At 50.3% G+C, this 20,423-nt stretch overlaps 1 protein-coding gene across 12 annotated transcripts in view; it reads left to right on the plus strand.

The window, feature by feature from the left end:
• The window catches only part of BMAL1 (basic helix-loop-helix ARNT like 1), a 99,262-nt gene that overhangs the window by 61,276 nt on the left and 17,563 nt on the right, over nt 1–20,423 (plus strand). For 4 of the 12 annotated variants that reach the window (XM_059136619.1, XM_059136588.1, XM_059136579.1 and 1 more), the window contains 9 exons: nt 4,335–4,463; nt 7,164–7,288; nt 8,174–8,326; nt 10,633–10,671; nt 10,974–11,015; nt 12,548–12,705; nt 14,367–14,446; nt 18,758–18,850; nt 19,555–19,672. In XM_059136619.1, the coding sequence (XP_058992602.1) occupies nt 8,187–8,326; nt 10,633–10,671; nt 10,974–11,015; nt 12,548–12,705; nt 14,367–14,446; nt 18,758–18,850; nt 19,555–19,672 (670 nt within the window). In that variant the 5' untranslated portion in view covers nt 4,335–4,463; nt 7,164–7,288; nt 8,174–8,186. Of the gene's footprint in view, nt 1–4,334; nt 4,464–7,163; nt 7,289–8,173; nt 8,327–8,906; nt 9,201–10,632; nt 10,672–10,973; nt 11,016–12,547; nt 12,706–14,366; nt 14,447–18,757; nt 18,851–19,554; nt 19,673–20,423 lie in introns of those variants that run through there. The other 8 variants (XM_059136628.1, XM_059136627.1, XM_059136612.1 and 5 more) reach the window with 5 other exon arrangements.

Below are 20,423 nucleotides of genomic sequence, written 5' to 3' on the forward strand. Positions count from 1 at the left end.
GTAAAGGTCGTGGGATGCAGCGATGTCCACACAGGAGCCCCTTATTGGGGGGAAGCAGATCAGTAAGCAGACAGCTAGGAGACAGGGTCATCGGGGTGCCCACTCGAGCCTCCATACTTTCCCAGCCACGCCCCTTTATGGAGCCACAACATCAAAAGCCACTGCCCCTGTGACATCCCAGGGCTTCACAAGCTGTCACACCTGAAGGTAGGGGAAAGAGGGGGACAGCCTTTCACTGAGGTCCCATTTTAACCCACTGAGCCACCCAGGCGCCCAAGGTCCCATTTTTTTTTTTTTAAAGATTTTATTTATTTGTCAGAGACAGAGGGAGAGAGAGCAAGCGAGCACAGGCAGACAGAGAGGCAGGCAGAGGCAGAGGGAGAAGCAGGCTCTCCGCCGAGCAAAGAGCCCGATGTGGGACTCGATCCCAGGACTCTGGGATCATGACCTGAGCCGAAGGCAGCTGCTTAACCAACTGAGCCACCCAGGCGTCCCCCGAGGTCCCATTTTAAAAGGGGAAGTGCTCTGTTCTTTTGTAGGGCTGGTTTCCTCAGGTCCAGTTAAGAGAGCCTCCCCAGCCGACTGCCCTGCCTGCTCAGTCTGTCCCCGTGAACTGATCAGATATGCTTGCCAGCGAGTGTGAGGGCTGTACATTTCCTTTTCTGCCCCACCTGCCAGGAAGCCCAGGGACAACATGTTGGTTCAGGTTCTGTGGCTTTCCTAAACTAGGATTATTTTTTTCTTTCCCCGCATGCCCCGGGTAGGCTCATTTCGGGGTTGTTATATTTTACTGTGTGCGGTGGTCTTGGGGGCAGGACTGGCAGTGGTGCGGTAGTCAGAAGATCCCGCCCAGGGCCAGACGCACTTGGGTTGCAGTCCCCACCGGCTAGCTGGGTCATCTGGAGCAAGATAGCTTTGCCTCCTTGGCCCCTACCTGGAAGGCTGGGGTGAAGACCACCATCAAGGGATAGGTTATTGTGAAGCTAAAATGAGTCCAGCGTGAACACGTCTGTCCCCTTTCCCTCCTCCCAGATCAGGGGCTCTGCTGTCCTTCATCCCACCTGTGCTTCCTCCCTCCTCCCCATGTCGGTCAGCTTAGGATGAAGGATAGATACGACTGGAGGACCTAGGTGACCGACTGTCCTGGTTTGTCAGGGACAAAGGGGTTTTCTGGGAGGCAGGACTTCCAGTGCCCAAGTGGGAAGGTCTGAGGCAGACAGAAGAGTCGGTCACCCTAGAACACACACCATCACCATCTCAGTGGGCGATAGGAGCAAAGGTTTCTTTCTTCCTCGTGCTGCTCTCTCCATCCGGGACCTCGTCCAATGGAGGAGTCTCTATCCAGAAGTTGCCAGTCTTGGCACCAAGGACCTCGGGGGAAAAGTTCTGTTCAGAAGTCGAGGCTGTCCCTTCCGCTCATATTTGTCAATCTAAGCTAGTCTCATAGCCTGACTGGGGGCATTGTCCTGCAGACTGTCCTTGTGGGAAGGAGCAGCCAACCATGTGAACCGTAATGCAGTCTACATGCTCCCTCTGCTTCCTGTAGCATTTTGGGGTGCCGGGTCAGGGAGGAGGGACAGCACAGAGAGACACCGGTCTGCGATCGGTGGGCTTCAATGTGGTCATCGTCCTGTAGAGGACACGTGGGGGTTTCTCAAGGGCTGCTCAGCCTCACCCCGCTCTGCTCAGAGGGGCAGCTGTGTCTGTTTTGGGTGCCGTACAATGCCGGTGAGGGTGACACCCTCACCCTCCTCAGCTGCCAAGGTGTGTCTGCAGGGGCAGCGGGGCTGGGACTTCTCTTCTAGCCCCCGTGCTCCTCTGTGTGAAGCTCTGGAGACTCTTCTTCTTGAGCTCCAAGGAGAATGAGGGGACTGAGGGGGAACCAAGGGGACCACCAAGCTCTCCCCAAGCACACTGCACAAGTCCCTTCGTGCCTTGCTTCCTCTGCCATCCAGGGAGCCTCTAGTTCAGAAGTGGGTACACTTGTGGCCCCCAATTCCAAGACTACAGGCCAGGCTCTCCCACGAGTGTCTTCACTGTGTGTCACCTGGATGGCAGCACCAGGGCTGGCCCTAAGCTCCCCCTGGCAAGGACCCCTCTCCCAGTTACCTGTGGTCTCTGGGAGCCCCCTTCCTGGGCTCAGTTCTCTTTTGGAAATAGCACAGAGGTGGGTTTTTTTCCCACCTGTTTCATTCATTGTCTTACATTGAAGAACACCTTTTTGGAGAGAAAAGAGATTTCTAGGAATACTTGTCACAGCTGATTCAGCTTCCTTACTTGGTCCAAGCATATAAGAAAGGACTTCTGAATTTTTTTTTTTTTTTAAGATTTTACTTATTTATTTGAGAGAGAGCGAGAGGGAGAGTGGGGGGAGGGGAAAAGGGAGCGCAGACTCCCCATGAGCAGGGAGCTTGAAGCCAGGCAAGGCCTTCTGATTTTTATTTTGCAAGATATAGTGCCGAAGTTTATGCTAGCATTCATTATTTCTATAAAGTAAATTTGAGTATTGGAACAATTGGTTCAAATAAGAAATTTCATATGGAGTTTGGTACCGAGAAGCTTTGTCCAAGTTTCAGAGAAGCCGGGGGGACAGTGAGTGAGGTGTGATCCGGGGAGCCCCCTAATAGTGAGATCATGGGGCAGAAGGTGGAAGGGCCACAGGTGTGAGGAGAAGGCTCAGAAGGCTTCTCTGAGGAGATGCCACCTGAAAGCACTTGAAAGGAAAGCAAGAGTTCACCAGGTGACCGGTGGGTCAAGGGAGCCACACCTGCAAAGCACCGTGGGCACAGTTGAGGCCACGTGCTCTAGAGAACTTAAGTACTCCGGTGGCCTAGCGCTTTCGGCACAGGATGTGCAGAGCAGGGCAAGACGGGACAGGACGCAAGGCGAGCAGGCGCACTGTGGAGGTTTGATGTTGCCTGGCAGGGCGCTGCTGGAAGGCTCGGGGCAGAGCAGTAAAGCCACAGAAGTGTTTTAAACAAGGGGGTGTCCTGTCTGTGACTGGAGTGTGGAGGGGCGAGTCTTGGGGGAGAGCAGCCTGGATGAAGGCAGTGGCCAGGGGACAGAGGGGGGTGGCTAGATCCCTCTGTTAGAGGGGTGGTGGGGTGAGGGAAGGAGAGGGCGCCCACGTGGGTTCTGGATAGCTGGTCTGGGGGCTGGAGAAGAGCGTGGGACCGGTGTGGGGAGGCAGACCAAGGTAGAAGGACATATGGTAAGCGCTCGGGCAGCACTGCCCTGGGGACTTGGTGTCTGTGTGGGGTGTGGGCTTGGGGACTGGAAGTCCCAGATCCCGTCATGATTTTGCACGTGTCCAGACTGGCTCCCAGAGTCAGACAGCGAGGGTGTGTGCATCGGACTGCACAGAGGAGTAAGCTGGGAGGACGAGAGCAGCCGTGGTCCTGGACACGGATTCGAAGACCTCTGTAATGGTCAAGCCCCAGGTAGTCCAAGGGCCGCAAGGAGCCAGCAGAAGGGGCAACCCCACTAGTTTTGCTTTGTATCAGGAAGGTCAGGAAAGGCCCTTTCACAGCCCGAGTCTCGCCCTCTCAAGGCAGAGCCAGGGGAGAGTAGAAGGGTGGTGGGCGCAGCCTCCCGTGAAGCCTGGAGCCTGGCAGAGAGCCCTGTCCTGCCAGCAGGAGAAGGCAGGGCCACAGGCCATTTTAACTCAAGCGCCTTCTCACCACTGACTCCCCTTCACTCTGGGTGCCCGCCCTGTGCTTGAGTGCCCCGGACACCATCTCCAAGCGTCTTACTGTGCCTCCAGCAGTCTTAGAGACGGGCCCTGCGCACGCGTGTTCTGGCTTAATGCTTCCCGGAGGCCTGTTTTCCGGGGCTGCTTGTCCGCCTTTGGGCAGCGGCTCACGTGGGAGAGCCTATGGCTCTGCTTGACCTTGATGTGGCTCCTGGAGCCCCTGTGTCCTCTCACCATGTGACCTTGGCGAGTGTCATCTTTGAGTTTCTCTCGAGAGAGAGAGTCTTTGTCTTCTCATCCAGTGGAAAAAAAACAGAGTATCTACCTCAGAATTATTTTCAGGCCTCAGTAAGTGAATCTCCATAACACAGTCAGAATGGAGCCCGACACAAGGCACACTCAGTATAATTTTATTGCCTGGCCCGGTAGGAGAAATGAAAAGTCCAATTATCTTGTTTCTCTTAAGACCACATCCAGGAATCCATGTTTAATCAATCATTTCAAAAGACTTGTTTGTCCTAAACTAGCTGGGCTGGCAAGCCTCTCCCCACTGAGACTCTCCCTTAGCTAACAGGAGATTGTGCTGTGTGCCTCCCCCCAAGTGACCTGTGTGGGTTTTCTTTTCTTGTGGGCCCCACTATAGGTTTCTAGAAGATGTTGAGTGCCTGAAAGGAAACGACAAACCATGAAAACCGCTTTGAGGTGACCCATCAGTCCAGTGGTCCCTTGCTCCTCCCAAGGTGGATCTGAGCTTCAAGAACTCTAACTTCAGGTAATAAAATCACACCCCCAGCCCCACCTGCTATCACTGGCAGCCCCCATAGTACTTCTTTCAGGAAGTGTGGTTTCTCCCCATAGTCCAAAAGTTGGAACAGTCCACCTCATGCAACAGTCTAGCTGGTCAAAAAGAGGGAGTAGGGGCCAGAGGTCGCTCCCCATGTCTGTCAGGTGGCCCAGAGGCTCACCAAGACCCCGAGGGGAGGGCTCTGTGCTTCTCCCTCATCTGCTTCTCTTCATGTCTGTCATTATAACTTCTAACAGCCACCCATCTGTGCCTTTGATGTGATTAAATGCTTCTCAAAGGATAAATTGGAATAACCAGGAAATTCCTGAAAGTGAAAAGTCCTAAGAGGACAAGGGTTTGTTCTACCTAATAGTAGAATGTATTATGAGGCCACAATGACAGATAGTGTGGTGCTGGATTGGAAGTAACTAGATCAAAGGAACAGAATAGGAAGTCCAAAAATAGATAACAATCAATAAAGGTGGCATTTCAACTGACGTAACAGAATGTCTGGTCTAGTGAATGGTGTTGGCACGGTTATCCACTGGAGGGAAAGAAGTCTCCAACCTTAGGTAGTATACCAAAAGTAATTTCCAAATGGATTAAGAGCTATATAAATAAAATTATAAAAATATTAGGATATTTCTATTTTGGGGTGAAAAAAAGGCTTTTTTTAAAAAATCTGTCACTTTTAGCATCACATATAAATACTGTAAGCCAAGTTAAAGGGCAAAAGGGGGGTGGTTATTGATGACATCTGTGACAAACAAGGAATGACTATTCCTAATGTACAAACTTACTCATTCAACACCTATTGAGTACTTACCATATGCTAGAAAGCATTCTCAGCTACTACGGTGCAGTGAACTAAACTCAGTCCCTGCTCTTCTGATGCTCATAGTCTAATGGACAGAAGGCTAGTAAATAAGTCAATTATGGATCAGGGGCCATGGGAAAAAGTGAAGCAGGGATGGGGGGTTGCAGCATACGATATTCAGAGAATATCACTTCACTGCGGAAGCAACGTTGGAGAAGAAATCGGAAGGAGAAAGGAGAGCAGTGGTTAAACTTGGATGTCTTTGTAAATGTTGAGCTGGTGGGATCTTCTGACGGATTGGCTGCAGGTTGTAAAAGGAAGCAAGGAGTCAGGATGACTTCTAGTATTGGGGCCTGAGCATTCAGAAGTTCCACTCATCGATGTGCGCATCACTAAGGGGCTTGGCTTGGGGACAACCAGGGGTTTGGATTGATTTAGTTGGAGGTCTTTGTTGTATACTCAAAGGGAGACCTCAGGGAAGAGGTCCTCTAGGTTTGGCATTCAGGAGTGGTCCAGGCTGGAGGTAAAAGTAGGGGAGTTTTCCGAGCCTTTATCCTACTGGGGACAGTGAAGCTAGACCAATCTCTTAGGGAGTGGCTATAGATAGAGAAGGTCTGAGAACACCTTCAGGACTCTGATGTAGAAGTGAGGGAGGGGGACGAGCCTGCAAAAGAGGCTGGTGTGGAAAGGGTGGCCACCGAGATAGAAGGGGTCAATGAGAGGGTAGCCTCTCCAAAGCCAAGAGACAAGAGGGGCAGATCAGCTCTACCAAGTGTCCGGATGGGACAAGTAGGGAGGGAATGGAGAATCAGCCACTGGATTTAGCACTGAGGAGCTCCCTAGGGAGCATAACGGGAGCTGTTCTGTTGGAATGATGAGGACAAAAGCCTGATTTGAGTTGGCTTATCCTGAGTAAGAGGAAAAGAATTGGAAACAGAGAAATGGGGGTACTGACCACAAGGGAATGGAGTTCAAAAATACATGTGATTTTTTTCCCCCACAAATGAGTGTTTGTATTCAAACGAGGGTGATCCAGCAGGGTGGGGAGAGTGGATGGTGCTGGATAAGTGGCAGGGACAGAATTCCGGCGTAATGGTCTTCAGGAATGAGACAATGGCGTCCCCACCTGTTGGAGGAGCAAAATTCCTACCAGCAGCAGCGAGGCGGGCTGGTGGATGTGCTCCCTTTTCTCAGTGGAGTAGAAAGCCAAGTGTCTGCTGAGAGTTGGGATGGAGAGCTGTTGGGGGCTTGAGGAGAAGAAAGAGGGTGTGGTGTTCTTGGTCATGGAGAGGGGAATAAAGCGAGCAGGGGGTCGAGGATCACCGGGCGGCGCTGGCATTGGAGGTGTGCGAGGTCGTGGATGGCAAGTGAGAGCAGTGAGTTCACTGTGTGCTTTTCTCCCCCCAGGTTCAGGTGCGCAGGTGAACATGAGTTAGGAGGCCCATCCATACTGAAGAAAATGTGGTAGAAAAACGGGACATGAGTGGGCACAAAGGAAACCAGAGCAATGCCTATAAACATAGGGACAGCATCCGTAATCATTTAAAAATGCAAGTAAAAACCAATGGGGTTTTGTCCTTTCCTTCAGATTGATAGGAGCTCTTGTTGGGAATATAAATTATCGGAGCTCTTTGGCAGCACGGTGTTCCAGAATGTACCAAGACCTACCACGTGTGTTCCCTTTTGTCCTGCTTTTAGACATTTAGACTGAGCGATAATAGCTCTAGTGCCTGGAGTTAGAGCACTGAGATGATCCCTCCAGCAGTGGCTGTGAAAGGGAAAACTTGGCCCACACCTGACCCTAGTGCACTCGTCTGTGGGCGGAACTGTAATGAGGGAGCGGAGATCACAGTCCCCTTCTTGCTTTGCAGATGAAGGAACTTGAGCCCAGAGAGAGGGAGTGACAGCCCCGGTCACGTGGTGTGGACCTGGGACCCCGTCCGTGGGCAGAGCGCGGCCCTCTTCCACTTGGTTTGGAGTCGAAGTCCCTTGCAAGGTACTTGGCAGTCTTTTTTGGGCCACCTGACTCCATGCTTATAAAATGTGAATTCTTGAAATGTTTTGCCAGTTGGTCTACAATGTCCTTATGTCCTTTATGCAGGTTTTCCTGGCAGGGGATGCTGGGCACAAAGGCTAGTCAGGGAAGACAAGACAGACTTTGCATGGCCCCATGCTAGACAGGGACCATATTTTCCTGACTCCTGAGGGACTCATGGTCTGAGAAAGGATATTTTCTGCTTTTCTGGGACTTTTACAGAAGTAACAAAAACACAAAGATAACCAGTAAATCCTATTTATTTTATGGACTGGAAGAAAATAAAATTACAACTGTCAGAGAATATCTGGTCTTCTCCATGGGAGGACCACTGGGCTCTAAGTCCTCGAGCCTTGGGTTCTGGAATTATTCTTGCGTGCCCTGGGATAGGGACCCAGGAGAAGCTACCCAGTTGCTCTGAACTTTGGCTTCATCAGAAATCTGAGCAGGGGGATGCCTGGGTGGCTCAGTCAGTGAAGCATCTGCCTTCAGCTCAGGTCTTGTTCCCAGGGTCCTGGGATTGAGCCCCATGGGAACCTGCTTCTCCCTCTCCCTCTGCTGCTCCCCCCACTCCCCACTGTGTGTGCACACTCTCTCTCAAATAAATAAATAAAATCTTAAACAAACAAACCAATGGGCAATATGAACGGGTTAACCTACATTATCTATGTTAACTCCTAAAGCATGTCAGCTGCTCTCTCCATCCTGCCGTGTCCCTATTCCAGCTGGCGCAGGGGAGATGGATTAGTGTGGTAGACCAGTAGCCCGACCCTCCACAGGCCCACCCTGGCCCTCCGCCGTGGTAGGAGAGCATGTAGAAATCACCTTTGTGCCTCCTTGTACCAGTTCCAGACCTCCGATGGCTGACCAGAGAATGGACATTTCTTCGACAATCAGTGACTTCATGTCCCCGGGCCCTACCGACCTACTCTCCAGCCCCCTCGGCTCCAGTGGCATGGATTGTAACCGCAAACGGAAAGGCAGCTCTACCGACTACCAGTAAGGCCTCCTGGGCTCCTCTTCCTCTGGCTAACTTGGTGTCCGTTCCCGGCACATCGAGGGGCCAACTGCTGTTCTCCTGGAAGAAGGGGTCCTCTTTGTGGAAAGGGATGGAAATGAAAGATCCAAGTTTAGGTGGCCCCACAGTGGGGTTTTGTTTTTGTTTTGTTTCGTTTTTGCTTTTATCTTCCTCCCTGGATCGCAAGCAGGAGGGAGCCTCCAGCCCTGCTGAGGCACCCCATCCCCCTTTCTCTCCCCAAACTGGGCCACATCAAGGGAAAAGGAAGAGGCTTAAAGCCAAGCACTGCCTTTCACCTTTTTCCTCCAACCTCCTTGGCTCCTTTGAGCAAGATGGTTAAGCGTTTGGAGGTACTCTCTGTGGTTTCAAAGAGGACTTTGCCTGAGGCTCTCTCTGAGGAAGTCCCCAGTTGCTTAATTATGTTCGTGGAGGGAGTGAGTGAGTGCAGGCCCCCTCTGAAAGTACCGTAGGAACATTGGTATGGCCCTGAAACCTTACTCAAATTAGTGTGTACCTGTTTTATTAAATAGTATTTTTGTTTCTTTTTAGATGTGATGACTTTTCTTTTGAGTAAGTAAATTTGCATATATGTAGCCAACCCTTTACTATACAAACACTTAGGGAATAAACAGCTGCATAGAACATTCAAAGGCACGTTTTGTTTTGTTGAGGCAACTGCTTGGGTTCTTATTCCCTTGTCCACTTAAGAGCTTTTCTTTTGTTTAATGAGGGAAACCTCTCCAAGGAGGTATCTCCCCCACAGCAGATGTCCTTTCTGCTGAAGTTCACAGGTCGAATTTGGGGAGCACAGTGGCTGAAGGTCAGATGCCCACTAGGAGATGCTATGATTAATATGTAAGTGACCCCAGATGATTGAGCAAGCCAACGCCCAGGGGATGGAGAGTGGGTGTGAGGCCCGAGAGGGTTCTTCTGGAGCAGTCCCTCCCCAGCAGGGAGGCCAGGAGGTGGTTTCCACAGACCACTTGCCTTGGGTGGTTGGAGTCACTGGTGTCTTCTAAGTCCTCTGCTATCTAAACCTGTGGTTTCCGACCTTGTCCCCACCCAAGACCTCCAGGTTTCCCCCTGGAGGGAAACCCCATTTACACATCTTCTGTGACTCATGGAGGCGCTATAATTAAGCACCCCTCATCCCTTTCCCTGACTTTTCAATGCGCTAATTGTGTCCAGTGGGTCAGGCGGAGCTCTCTTCACCTGAGTTGATCATCCTGGCCTCAGGGATCAGCTACAAGCTAAGACAAAAGGGGAGGGAGAGTTTCGGTTTTCCCCTGTGGCCTGAATCCGGTCTTCCGCACTCTAGGACTAGCTAGAGAAACTCTGTGCCAGTGAGGCAATCAAGGGCTCCTGGGTGGGAATCCCTGTTCTAGAATGCCCACGCTGCGATTTGGTGCTCCTGAGAAGAGATGTTTTTGCTGTTGAGACTACATTGTTTGAAGGGCCAGATCCCTCTGTTCTTACAGGATGAAAGAGAGAGGCCCAGGTGCCAGGCAGTTCGCTCCTGGTATAAGCTTAAGCACCGGAGAAGGGTGTGAGGTGACCCCAGGGTGATTTGGAACTCCTTCCTTGGAGGATTTTAATCTGTTTTCCACTAAACCGTGAGGTGCCCTGAAACCTGGATCGTTGGAGATTATAAAAGGGAGATAGATCCCTGCTGTGACCCGAGGACCCCCAGTGGCCAAACAGGGCTCCACGGCCCTCAGCCCTACTTGTGCCCTCTCTCCCTGGTCCTTGGGCCTCGGGGGTTCCCACCTGGCTGAGAACCAGAACACTGTGTATCTGTGTCTTTGAAAAGCTGCCTCAGGGCTCTGCTCAATGCTTCTTTGTGGGTTCTCTGGTCTCCCCTCCTCACTTCACCCTCCCCCACCACCAAATATATATGTATGCACACGTATATTTGAGGCTTGGTATGTTTTGCAAATGAATAAACTCCATTTATCCAGAATGATGAGGGGAATAAGATATTATAGTTATTTGGATATAGTTATTAAGAATTTCCATAAATGCTCTGTATTCCCGGTTTCTAAAATAGGGCCTAAAGTATGTTAACAGCAAGCTCTGTTGATGACCACACGTAACTTTTGTTTGATCATCAGGGAAACTAGTCCTAGAAGCTGTGTGTGTTTGACTAGTCTGCGTCGATAATCAATACTACAGAAATCTGAACTTTCTTATTATTTGGTTTCTGGATAAATGCAATCCTTCCATGTTGTAAGAAGCGGCTTTGTATGTCTTTCTTAACAAATACTCACGTTCTCTCTTGTTTTTTCAGAGAGAGCATGGACACAGACAAAGATGACCCTCACGGAAGGTACCATGAACCTAGTCATGACCTTCATCCTGATAGCTATTTTCCTTGCATAATTACATGTTCTGTTACTTGGTACAGGTCCCACCTGTGTCCTTGATTGGGGATAGGCTCAAGATACTCACCCCCAAGCCCCCCAGGGTGGCTAACAAGAGCCCTTGTGTTGGAGACAGATGACAGGGATTAAGCAGGGAAATGAATGAAGCTGAGAAGAAGAGAGCGAGGTGTAAATTGGCCATCAGTCTCCCAGGGATTGTGTCTGATCTTGCTTTTTTTTTTTTTTTCCCCCCCTCCTTCCCTTCCAGGTTAGAATACACAGAGCACCAAGGAAGGATCAAAAATGCAAGGTAAGCATAGACCTGTCTATACAGCATCCTGATTCTGGCTGCCCAGAGTGCAGCTGAGGCAGCTCTGTGTGTCTGGTCCCTGTCGGTCTAAGCATCCTTTCAGGGCTCAGGGTGGGGGTTGATGTGGGCTGCCTGCCATTTGTCCTCTCCACATCGAGTTGGCCTTCACTCTTGGCTGTCGGATCACATTTAACCTAAAGGGGACTTCAGAAGTAACAGGAAACCTTTCCAGGCTGAAGCTCTTCCCCAGCGGTCTCCAGCAGGTTCCTCGCTCCTTCCTGATTCGAGGGCCTCCAGAGGAGACCTGGCTCAGTGACCCCATTCTTGGGCTGGGCCTTTCTTCTCAGAGCAGCCCGTGTTGCATTGCAAGGCCAGACATGGGGCTGCCTTCGCCCTTGAGTAGATTCTCGAACTTGGTCCCTCCTGCCTCCAGCCACACTTGCTGACCCCATCCACATGGGTCTGCTCTCCTCCCAGTGGCTCTAGGGCCCTCTGAGGCTGTCCTGACACAGATCCAGGGCTGCAGAATTCGACTGGCCTGAGATTTGTAGCTTTCCCTACACGGCCTAGCCTTGGTGGGAGGTCCCTCTTGGTGGCTCTGTTGCTATGGCAGCAAATGACATTTCCACTGGTGATACACCTCCATAGGGGACAGTCACAAATGGCAGCTGAAAACAAGTCAGGAAGAGCGTGTGTGCCTGGGGAAACATCCCTTGCCTTGACGGGCAGCCACTCCTGGGAGGGATGAGTGTGACATTCTTCAGAGGAAGCCCTTGGGGACAGATGTAGCATCTGCTATGTCTTGGTGGAGTCATGGTTGACCCAATGATGGCGGCGCTAGTTACCTAGTGACTCAGTCAGTGAGGCTCTGACAGGCCACACAGTGGGTTCCTCACAAACCTCCGAGACCTCTCCGTTACTCCAGGATCACCACCCCCCCGCCCCCCAGTGGCTGTCCTAAGTGCTTTGCTCTTGTCAGGCTCCATGTCCCTTCTGTTTCTCTCAATGCCCATCTTAAAATCCAACTTGACAGATGCTGAGAGGAAAAGAAATGAGAACGGGTGCCTAGGTGGCTCAACCGGTTAAGTGTCTGCTTTCAGCTCAGGTCATGACCCTGAGTCCTGGGATGGAGTCCCACATCGGACTCCCTGCTCAGCAGGAGTCTGCTTCTCCCTCTGCCCGTTGCTCTTTCTTTCTCTCTCTCTCTCTGACAAATAAATAAAATCTTTAAAAAAAAAAAAAAAAAAAAGTAATGAGAAATTCCCTATCCAGTTTACTCTGAGAAGACAATTTTTGTTCTGTTTCTTCTTAATTCTGAGTATGTGGAAAGCATGCAGCCAACTAATACTGACCCCGGGGTAGGGGGCAGTGAGGCCACTTCTTTGGTACCTTTAGTCGAGTTCAAAGCCTTGTGCAGATTCTAAATGTGCCCTGTCGGGGGAATGTCAGAAACCGTGGGAACTGACTTTTGTCATTGTCTCCTTGAGGCTCGGCGTCATTTTCTAGAAATCCTTTTTCCTGTTGTTGTGCAGGGAAGCCCACAGTCAGATCGAAAAGCGGCGTCGGGATAAAATGAACAGTTTCATTGACGAACTGGCTTCTTTGGTGCCCACATGCAATGCCATGTCCAGGAAATTAGATAAACTTACTGTGCTGAGGATGGCCGTTCAGCACATGAAAACATTACGAGGTAAGACGGTGGGCTTTATTGTCCCTGATGCTCCCTACCAGTGTTCCGTCCCTGGCCTAGGGTGTGCCTGAGGCCCCAGGACCATGGTCATTATTTGCCAGTGTGGAGCCTTCAGCAACAGGCCTCTTCTTCCCCACTGTAGACCTGATGCTAAATGGAGTGATCATTGAGTTTACGTAGGTGTCCAGGGGGATTGTGCAGTCGGTCCTCTCCGGGGGGTACACGTGTATGTGAGAAGCAGGCTCCGTGCGTGTCAGAGGACCCACACCTTCCATGCGTGTGTGCTCCTGGGCCCCACTCACCCGGTGATCCCCATCAGAAATGCAGGTGCCCTTGGAGACCCTGAGAAGTCCCCTGCTCTTTGTAGGAGGAAGATTCACCCTGGCTCCTTTCAAGAATGACTCACTGGGTGATGGCTTTTGCTTCATTTTACTGTCAGGGATGAACACTGATGAGATTTTCATGCTCCTGGAATTTTCCCAAACCAGATAGACTCTTTGAGGGAGGCAGAATTTTCCTTCTTCTCTGAACATGGGGTGGGTGAGAACACAGAAGCAGAGCAATGTGGAAAGGACTTATCCAAACCGCTGGAGAAATCTGTAGTGTCGCAGGCCCTTCATGAGCGCTGGGCCTGGCAGGTTCTGTGGCCCATCTTGGACCCTTGGAGGAAATTGGAAAGTGGGCGCTTAGTCAGACCTCTGACCTGCGTGGCAAAAGAATTGCGTTTTTATGAACATGGCAGCATCGTGTCCTATGCTGTGAGCATGTCATCTAAACATTCCTATTAGGGAAAGTTCTAGAGGTTAAGTTAGTGTAAGCTAATTTTCATTAAATTGGAAGGAAACGAAGGACAAATCTAGAGTTCTGTCAGAAGCAGGGGTGGGGCGCAGTGTGTGCCTCGTTTGTTGATATGAAAGTCACAGACACATTCTGTCCACCTCCTTCACCGTGGTACTGGGAATTGTAACTGATCTTTTCCATTTTATTTCCTCACTATTCTAACCATTTTTGCAGATTCCAGGTCATTTGCTGCGGGCATTTTTCTCTGTTACTATACGATGCCTGTTCGAGTTCCCTCTACGATGCCAGATGGCCTTTTAAGCATCTCATCCCCTTTCAGCCTGAGGAGCCAGAGTTGAATTCACTGAAGCAATGCATTTCTCTGGGTTGCCAAGCTCGTTTACCGCCCCGCGATGAGGCAGCTCTCCCGCTAAATGCCTTCTACAGTATATTTATTTACTCAGGGCCTGGCTGACTGGACGTTCCCAGGAAGGCTCAGTGTGGTCATCTGAGGGACCTCTAGACAATGCATTTAACGTCAATCCTGGGAGGAGGGAATCTTCCCAGGAGCTGCAGTTGCTTGGCTTCCAAAGCTGCCTTCTCTCTTTGAAGCAGATTTTTACTTCTGTCTATTACCTCTTGGCTCCCCTATGGTGACCAGAACAAGCCTGTTAGGTCCCCTGAGGGCAACAGTTTTGTCTTTTCAGCGGGTTCTTTCCAAAGCCTGACCTAATGCTGTGTCCGTTAAGGAAAAAGAAGAGAACATCGAAGTCCCGGGTGGTAGGGACCAGGCCACATCTGGAAGGTCAGAGGCTTAGTGGAAGGAGCCATTCCCTGAGTAGAAAGTGTACAAACTTTTTTTTTTTTTTTTCCTCCCTAAGGTGCCACCAACCCATATACAGAAGCAAACTACAAACCAACTTTTCTGTCAGATGATGAATTGAAACACCTCATTCTCAGGGTATGTCACAATCATGAGCTTGTTTTACACATCCTTAGAAATGTGAGTGAGGTAGCAGAGGGTGGGAATTTGATGTCTATACATTGGACATTTTGAGGCCCACTTTGTCTTTTCGGGTCTCCACATCTGTCTAGACGGTCTCCACAGTCCTTCCACCCTCTTTTAGACAAAAATTGAAGGCCCAGGCTACTGTGATTTTTTTTTTTTCAGTGGAAGGAGGCAGGATTTTGTTACTCATAGGTCGTCAAGAACCCCATTCTGGCATGAAGGTTTTAGAAAGGGACGGATATAGGTAACTAAGGATTTGTCTTCTCGTCCCCTGACTGCTGGCACAAAAACATCCGTGTACATCTTGACACCAAAATCCCATCAAAGCAAGAAAGCTTCCAAAGACTCCTCTGCCTAAGGAGGAAAAGAAATGGGGGAGGTGCAGCTCTCCCCTCTCGCCCAGCACACTCGCTGGTCTTGCTCGTCCCTGCAGAGAGGCAGTGGACATGGCACCACGCGAACATGTCTTCTGTGTGGAGTCTGGTCTGCCTCTGGATAGAGTGAGATCAACTTGGAAATTAAAGGGAAAGAACTGGGATTCAGAAGCCTGTCCTCTTGCAAACTGTGAACAGAAAAATGTAACCCGCCCCTATCCTCCCGCGGCCAGGATGGACCTCGCTTGCTAAACCCCCATGGCATCTGGGCACATGTTTTTGAGAGACATTTGCCAGGCCTCCGGCTCTGGGCCACTCTGTTGTCATCCTGACTTTCCGCTCTGCCTGGCTTCTGGTCCTTTGTAAGTCTGGCCTCTGAAATTCATTCCCTCTTCACGTGTTCTTGCAATTGGAAAGCTTTCAGCTGCAAGGAACAGATGACCTGGTGAACAGAGAGGGTTTTGTGTCCCAAATACAGCTGGTCCTGCGGTAGACCAGGAGGGGCTGGTGCTGTGGCTCAGTGAGGGCGGCCAGAACCAGGCTCTGTTTGCCTTCGCCAGCAGTCACATCAGGCTTGTCTGCAGTCTGCTTCCTCAGTGTAACCACACCAGCCAGACACAAGGGGCAGGGGAGCGTCCAGGCCAGGTGTCCCTTTTCTCAAGAAAGGCCTTCCTGAAAGCCCGGTAGTAGACATTCGCTTCTCCAGAAGGTGTGACTTAATGACTCCGGCTTTGCGGCAAGGATTTAGGTTTTTCCAGCCTCCACAGAGGAGACAGGCAAGAGTCGCACATCACCACTGGCCACACACACTTTCCAAAGCCAAGTCCATTTGCTAGATTTTCCTCTGGGAGTGGTTCTCACGACCCATTGTGGAAACTTCAGCTGTGGTCTGGTTGGCCTGGGGTTGGCCTGGTGCTCTCCTTGCCATAGAAGCCATCACCTTCGTGCCAGGTGTTGGCACTCTGTAATCCCACCCCTCACACTCTCTTGGACAGGGGTTATTGTGAGGTGAAGTTTTTTCCATCCTGTATAGGTGTTCATTTTTTTGAGCTTCTGTTTTTGTCAAAATCTATTTATTAGATGATCCTATTTCCAGTTGGTCATCAGTGGCTCCTCCGAAGCTTCTTGTGTCTTTCCTTCTGTGTCTTTCACTCATGAATACCACAGGCAATCTGAGACTTAGTTCTGTGTGCATGGCACTGTTCTAGGTACATCCAGGTCAACAGTAAACACATTGTGGGGGTCCCAGGCATCTCAGCAAGTTTGTGGTGGTCCTTGGGCTACCTCCCTCAGGGCACAGCTCTGCACTCCTCTCTCCATCCTTCTTCCTAAAGCTGTCCCTGCTCCTAGGGAGGCCTTGCTGAAGATAGGATGCAAACTGGGACTGCTGGTCTCTGGAGGAACCACCAGAGCTGGCTTCATGGGCAGCAGCCTCTGCAGCCCCACAGGGCCCAGAGCTTGGTTTAACGCTCTGCTCTTGCCACCTGGAAGGGCATAAAGTTTGGAACAGGGTCTCTGTGTTTCTATTCATACATACATCGTAGGGCTGACCTTGATTGCCATATGGCTAATTGGATGTTTTAAAGGAAAAATATATATGTATGTGATTACAAATGTGTTTTATTTTTAACACAAAAGGCATATGAAGTTTCCATTATATATAACATAGGTTTATAGGTATTTACATGTATATAAACTTCTTTTGTAATGGCAAATGCTTAATAACCTTCTCCTCTTGTAAATTTCCTGTCCAATCCCCACACTTATCAGGGTGTGGAACAAGTATTTTCATGCCATTTAAGCTAAATACTTCATTGGGCTCGCCTTTCCTGTGCTTCCGTGTCCCCCAGCATCTGTAGCACACAGCGGTGATGTGTCTCCCCTGAGGAAGCTCTTCTGCCCTCCCTGGGGCGTGCCTGTGGCGACAAAGCACGGTCCAGTCCTTTGCCACTTCCAGGTTCCCAGTTCTCAGGAATTTGCTTCAACAGAAGGCAGGGTCCACTAAGATGGTGTTTGAATGTTTTGGCCGTGGGAACTGGACTTCTGCTTTTCCTTCCCAGTGCACATCTGACTGACTGCTCTCTCTACTGAGAGCTTTCAAAATGGCTTCCATGAATGGTGTGTCAGGGAGCCATCAACCTGACCAGTGCGTGATGTCTGGATACTCCACCTCCCCATCTTCTGAAAACTAGGCAGACCCCACCAGGGCTTCTGTGTCCCTTACTAAGTCTGCCCCACCCCCCCAGCCCACCCCCCGCCAAGAGGGAGCCCTCCCTGCGGCCACCTGGTGCTAGTGGCATTCTCCTAGTCTTAGCTCCTCCACTGCCCCCCTGGGCCTCAGCTCCTTCACTTGGTGGCATTTATCTGCCTGAGGGAAGCAGAGTCAGAAGTGTTGAGCCTCTCCTCACTGATGGCTCACTGGCCTTTGGAGCCCTCTTGCCGTTCCCAGACGTGTTGAGACCACCTTTGTTCATGACGTCCCGGGTTTAGGCCTGACTCTGCCCGCATTCCCGCCCAGAAGTCGCGGGCACCATCTTACGAGGCACCTTCTGTGCCACTTCACTTCATCCGTGAGAAGCCTTGAAACACTTCTGTGAGATGTGAGATTGTCTGCAAGGCAGCGCGCAAGTTATTAATACCCTAGTTTTTGACTGAACGAGGCTTCCAGCAGATGGTGCTTGGGAAGTCTCTTCCTCTCCACTGTCCTCCCCTGCCCCTGTGCCGGCTTAGGAAGAGCTCAGGCCCCGCTCCCTTCCGGCTGAGAGGTCTAGCGCTGTGGAGACAGCGCTGGTTCGGTCCCCTCCAGCTGCCTTCATGGCCGCACCGGTGCGCTTGCCATTCTTTTCCTCAGGCATGTGAATTCATTTCCTAGTTCCTTGAATTAAACTACATCCCCCAAGGCCCTTTTGTGGGAAGGGGAATAAATTTTTCTAGATTTTTTTTCCCAAGAACAGACCAAGGACTTGTGAATAGGCAGGGTGTTGAATTAGAACTGTGGGAGCTGAGCATAGACGCTCTCGGTCCCTGGGAGGCCCCAGCAGCAGCCGAGTGGTTGTCTGTGTACAGAGCAGTGCGGAGGAGTCACACACAGCCTGAGCTCTCGGACGCTTTGGTATTTTATCCGCTTCAGCCTACCAAAGAGCGTCCTGTCTTGAGATCTTGGGATATAAGTCCCAAGACAAGCACATAGATTAGGTTTTTATCTGTACCTAAGGCGAGGAAGGAGGAAGTGTGTAGGGGAGATTTTTGCTTTGCTTTTCTTGTCTCACTTAGGATATAAGCAGCCCAGCCCTGGATCAAGAAATGATGCGCAGCAACAGTAGTTCTCAGTCCTTGTACCTGAGAATCCTTTGGGGGTAGGGGTGAGAAAAGACTCGTGAGCTGGCCCTGCCCCAGACCATCAGCATAAAAACAAACACCACCCCACTCCCCATGTTGAGAAGCACTGTTGGAAAGCGAGTGGGCTCTGTAAATGGAAGTGTTCAGGTTGAGGACAGGTGGTGGTCAGGATCCAGGAAAGGGGGTTTTGATCTTGAAGGTTCCTTTCAATCTTAGATTCTGGGATTCAAACATAGTTATAATTAAAAACTAGGACTTCTCCAGACCTCGATACACTCAATGGAAATGTCTTAGAGTGACTTGAGTGTTGTAACAGAAATTCTTCAATTGGACCGTCCCCTGTAGTCCTGCAATGATCCATGTGTCAGGACCTACCTTGGAGACCATCTCCCCCTCTCCTGAGGCATTAGTTGAGAGAGTCATGTGGCTGTCAATGAGGACATTTCTGTGCTTTGGATACTTAGCAAACAAGTCCTTATTTGCTGTCAGAGTGAGTACAAATCGTGTTTCCGGAAGTGTGATAAATTGACTATCCATTTCTCCTGATTAGGCAGCAGATGGATTTTTGTTTGTCGTAGGATGTGACCGAGGGAAGATCCTCTTCGTCTCCGAGTCTGTCTTCAAGATCCTCAACTACAGCCAGGTATGGCTCCTGTTTCTGTCACTGGCGGGCAGCCCTCCAGCAGCCAGAAAGGTCACCCCACGTGTTAGAATAATTCTAATATACACGTCCCCTGTGAAATGCTTGTATCATACTCCCACACACACACCCAGTGCTTCTTCCAGAAAATTCGTCATTTCTTAACAGAGAAATGAATTTAAACCTAGAAAAAAAACTCTTTTCTTTTTTTGAGTATTTATTTTTTAGAGAGAGCGGCAGGAATGGGGGTGGCATGTGTATACATTCGAAGGAATGTAGCTTGAATGTATCTGGACTGTCTTGCTTTTCTTGGTCTTTGAGCAAGGTTATGAAGGCCATTATGGCTGAAGAGCACGGAAACTTGGGTTAGAGTCCACGCCCACACCCCGTGTCCCCAGAAGGGCATTTGTGGGCATCAGAAATCAGTCAAAGGGAACGTGTACAGCTAAAAGATTCCTGCTTCCAGGACACGAACTATATTTATAGAAATATCCGTATAATTGAGCCCTTTCCCCTGTGTTCCCAAACCAAATTCATGATGCCTCGTTCCCTGTGTCTGTATCTAGCCAGAGTGACTGGACAGGTGTACGTGTTCACGTTGGACACCTTGACATTCTCTTGCTTAGAAAGACAGAGGCAAAGCACCCACTGGGTACATTCTGTTCCATGCGCCGTTGACTCCTTGTCTCCATGCTCCATCCCTGCAGAATGATCTGATCGGTCAGAGTTTGTTTGACTACCTGCACCCTAAAGATATCGCCAAAGTGAAGGAGCAGCTCTCGTCCTCAGACACGGCACCCCGGGAGCGGCTCATAGATGCAAAAAGTGAGTCCAGAAGAAGGCTGCGGCTGCTTCCTCGGGGCCCACCCAGACCGCTGAGTGAAGACAGCTGCTTGTGGCCCCACACCCGGCCTCAGGCCTCCCTCCTCTCTGCCCTTTATCTGGGTCACAGGTGCTCTCTTTGGCTCAAGGCGATCATCTACCTTTCTTTGTATTTGTTTCCCATAAAGAAGCAACCACTCAATGTCTAAATCCACAGAGGAAAAATAGCTACCTTGATTCTTTCTGGATTTTAGTCTCCGCCCCCTGCCCCCAGAATCTAGAAATTCCCAGTTCTATGCTTCTGAGTTTCAAGGGCTCACACCAGTTTGATTTGTTCCCTCCCAAAATATCCCCTTGATTTACCTGTGTTACACACATGCTGCCACACAAGATAAGAGTAAGAAAACATGAAATATGAAAGTGGTTGCTCGTTGGTCAGATCCATCTCCTGGCTTCCTTCTTTAGCAGTGGAAACCACCTTCCACATTCTTCCCCTGCTTCCTCCTCCCGTGTCCCCTCCTGTGCCTCCTGCATGAGGCCCTGTAGCTCTCCTCCCATCAGTCCCATGGGAGCCTGTGGACTCCAGCAGTTAAGGTGGAGTCTGGAGTCAGATTGCTAGGCACACTTCCCAGTTCCACCATTTTCCAGCTGTGTGACCTTGAACAAGTTACTTAACCTCTCTGTGCCTCCGTTTCCTTATCTGCAAAATAGTGCCTGTTTCATTGGGTTGTTGTGGGGATTAAATATAGTAACA

Source organism: Mustela lutreola, chromosome 1 (genome assembly GCF_030435805.1).
Source record: "Mustela lutreola isolate mMusLut2 chromosome 1, mMusLut2.pri, whole genome shotgun sequence".
Taxonomy (NCBI): Eukaryota; Metazoa; Chordata; class Mammalia; order Carnivora; family Mustelidae; genus Mustela; species Mustela lutreola.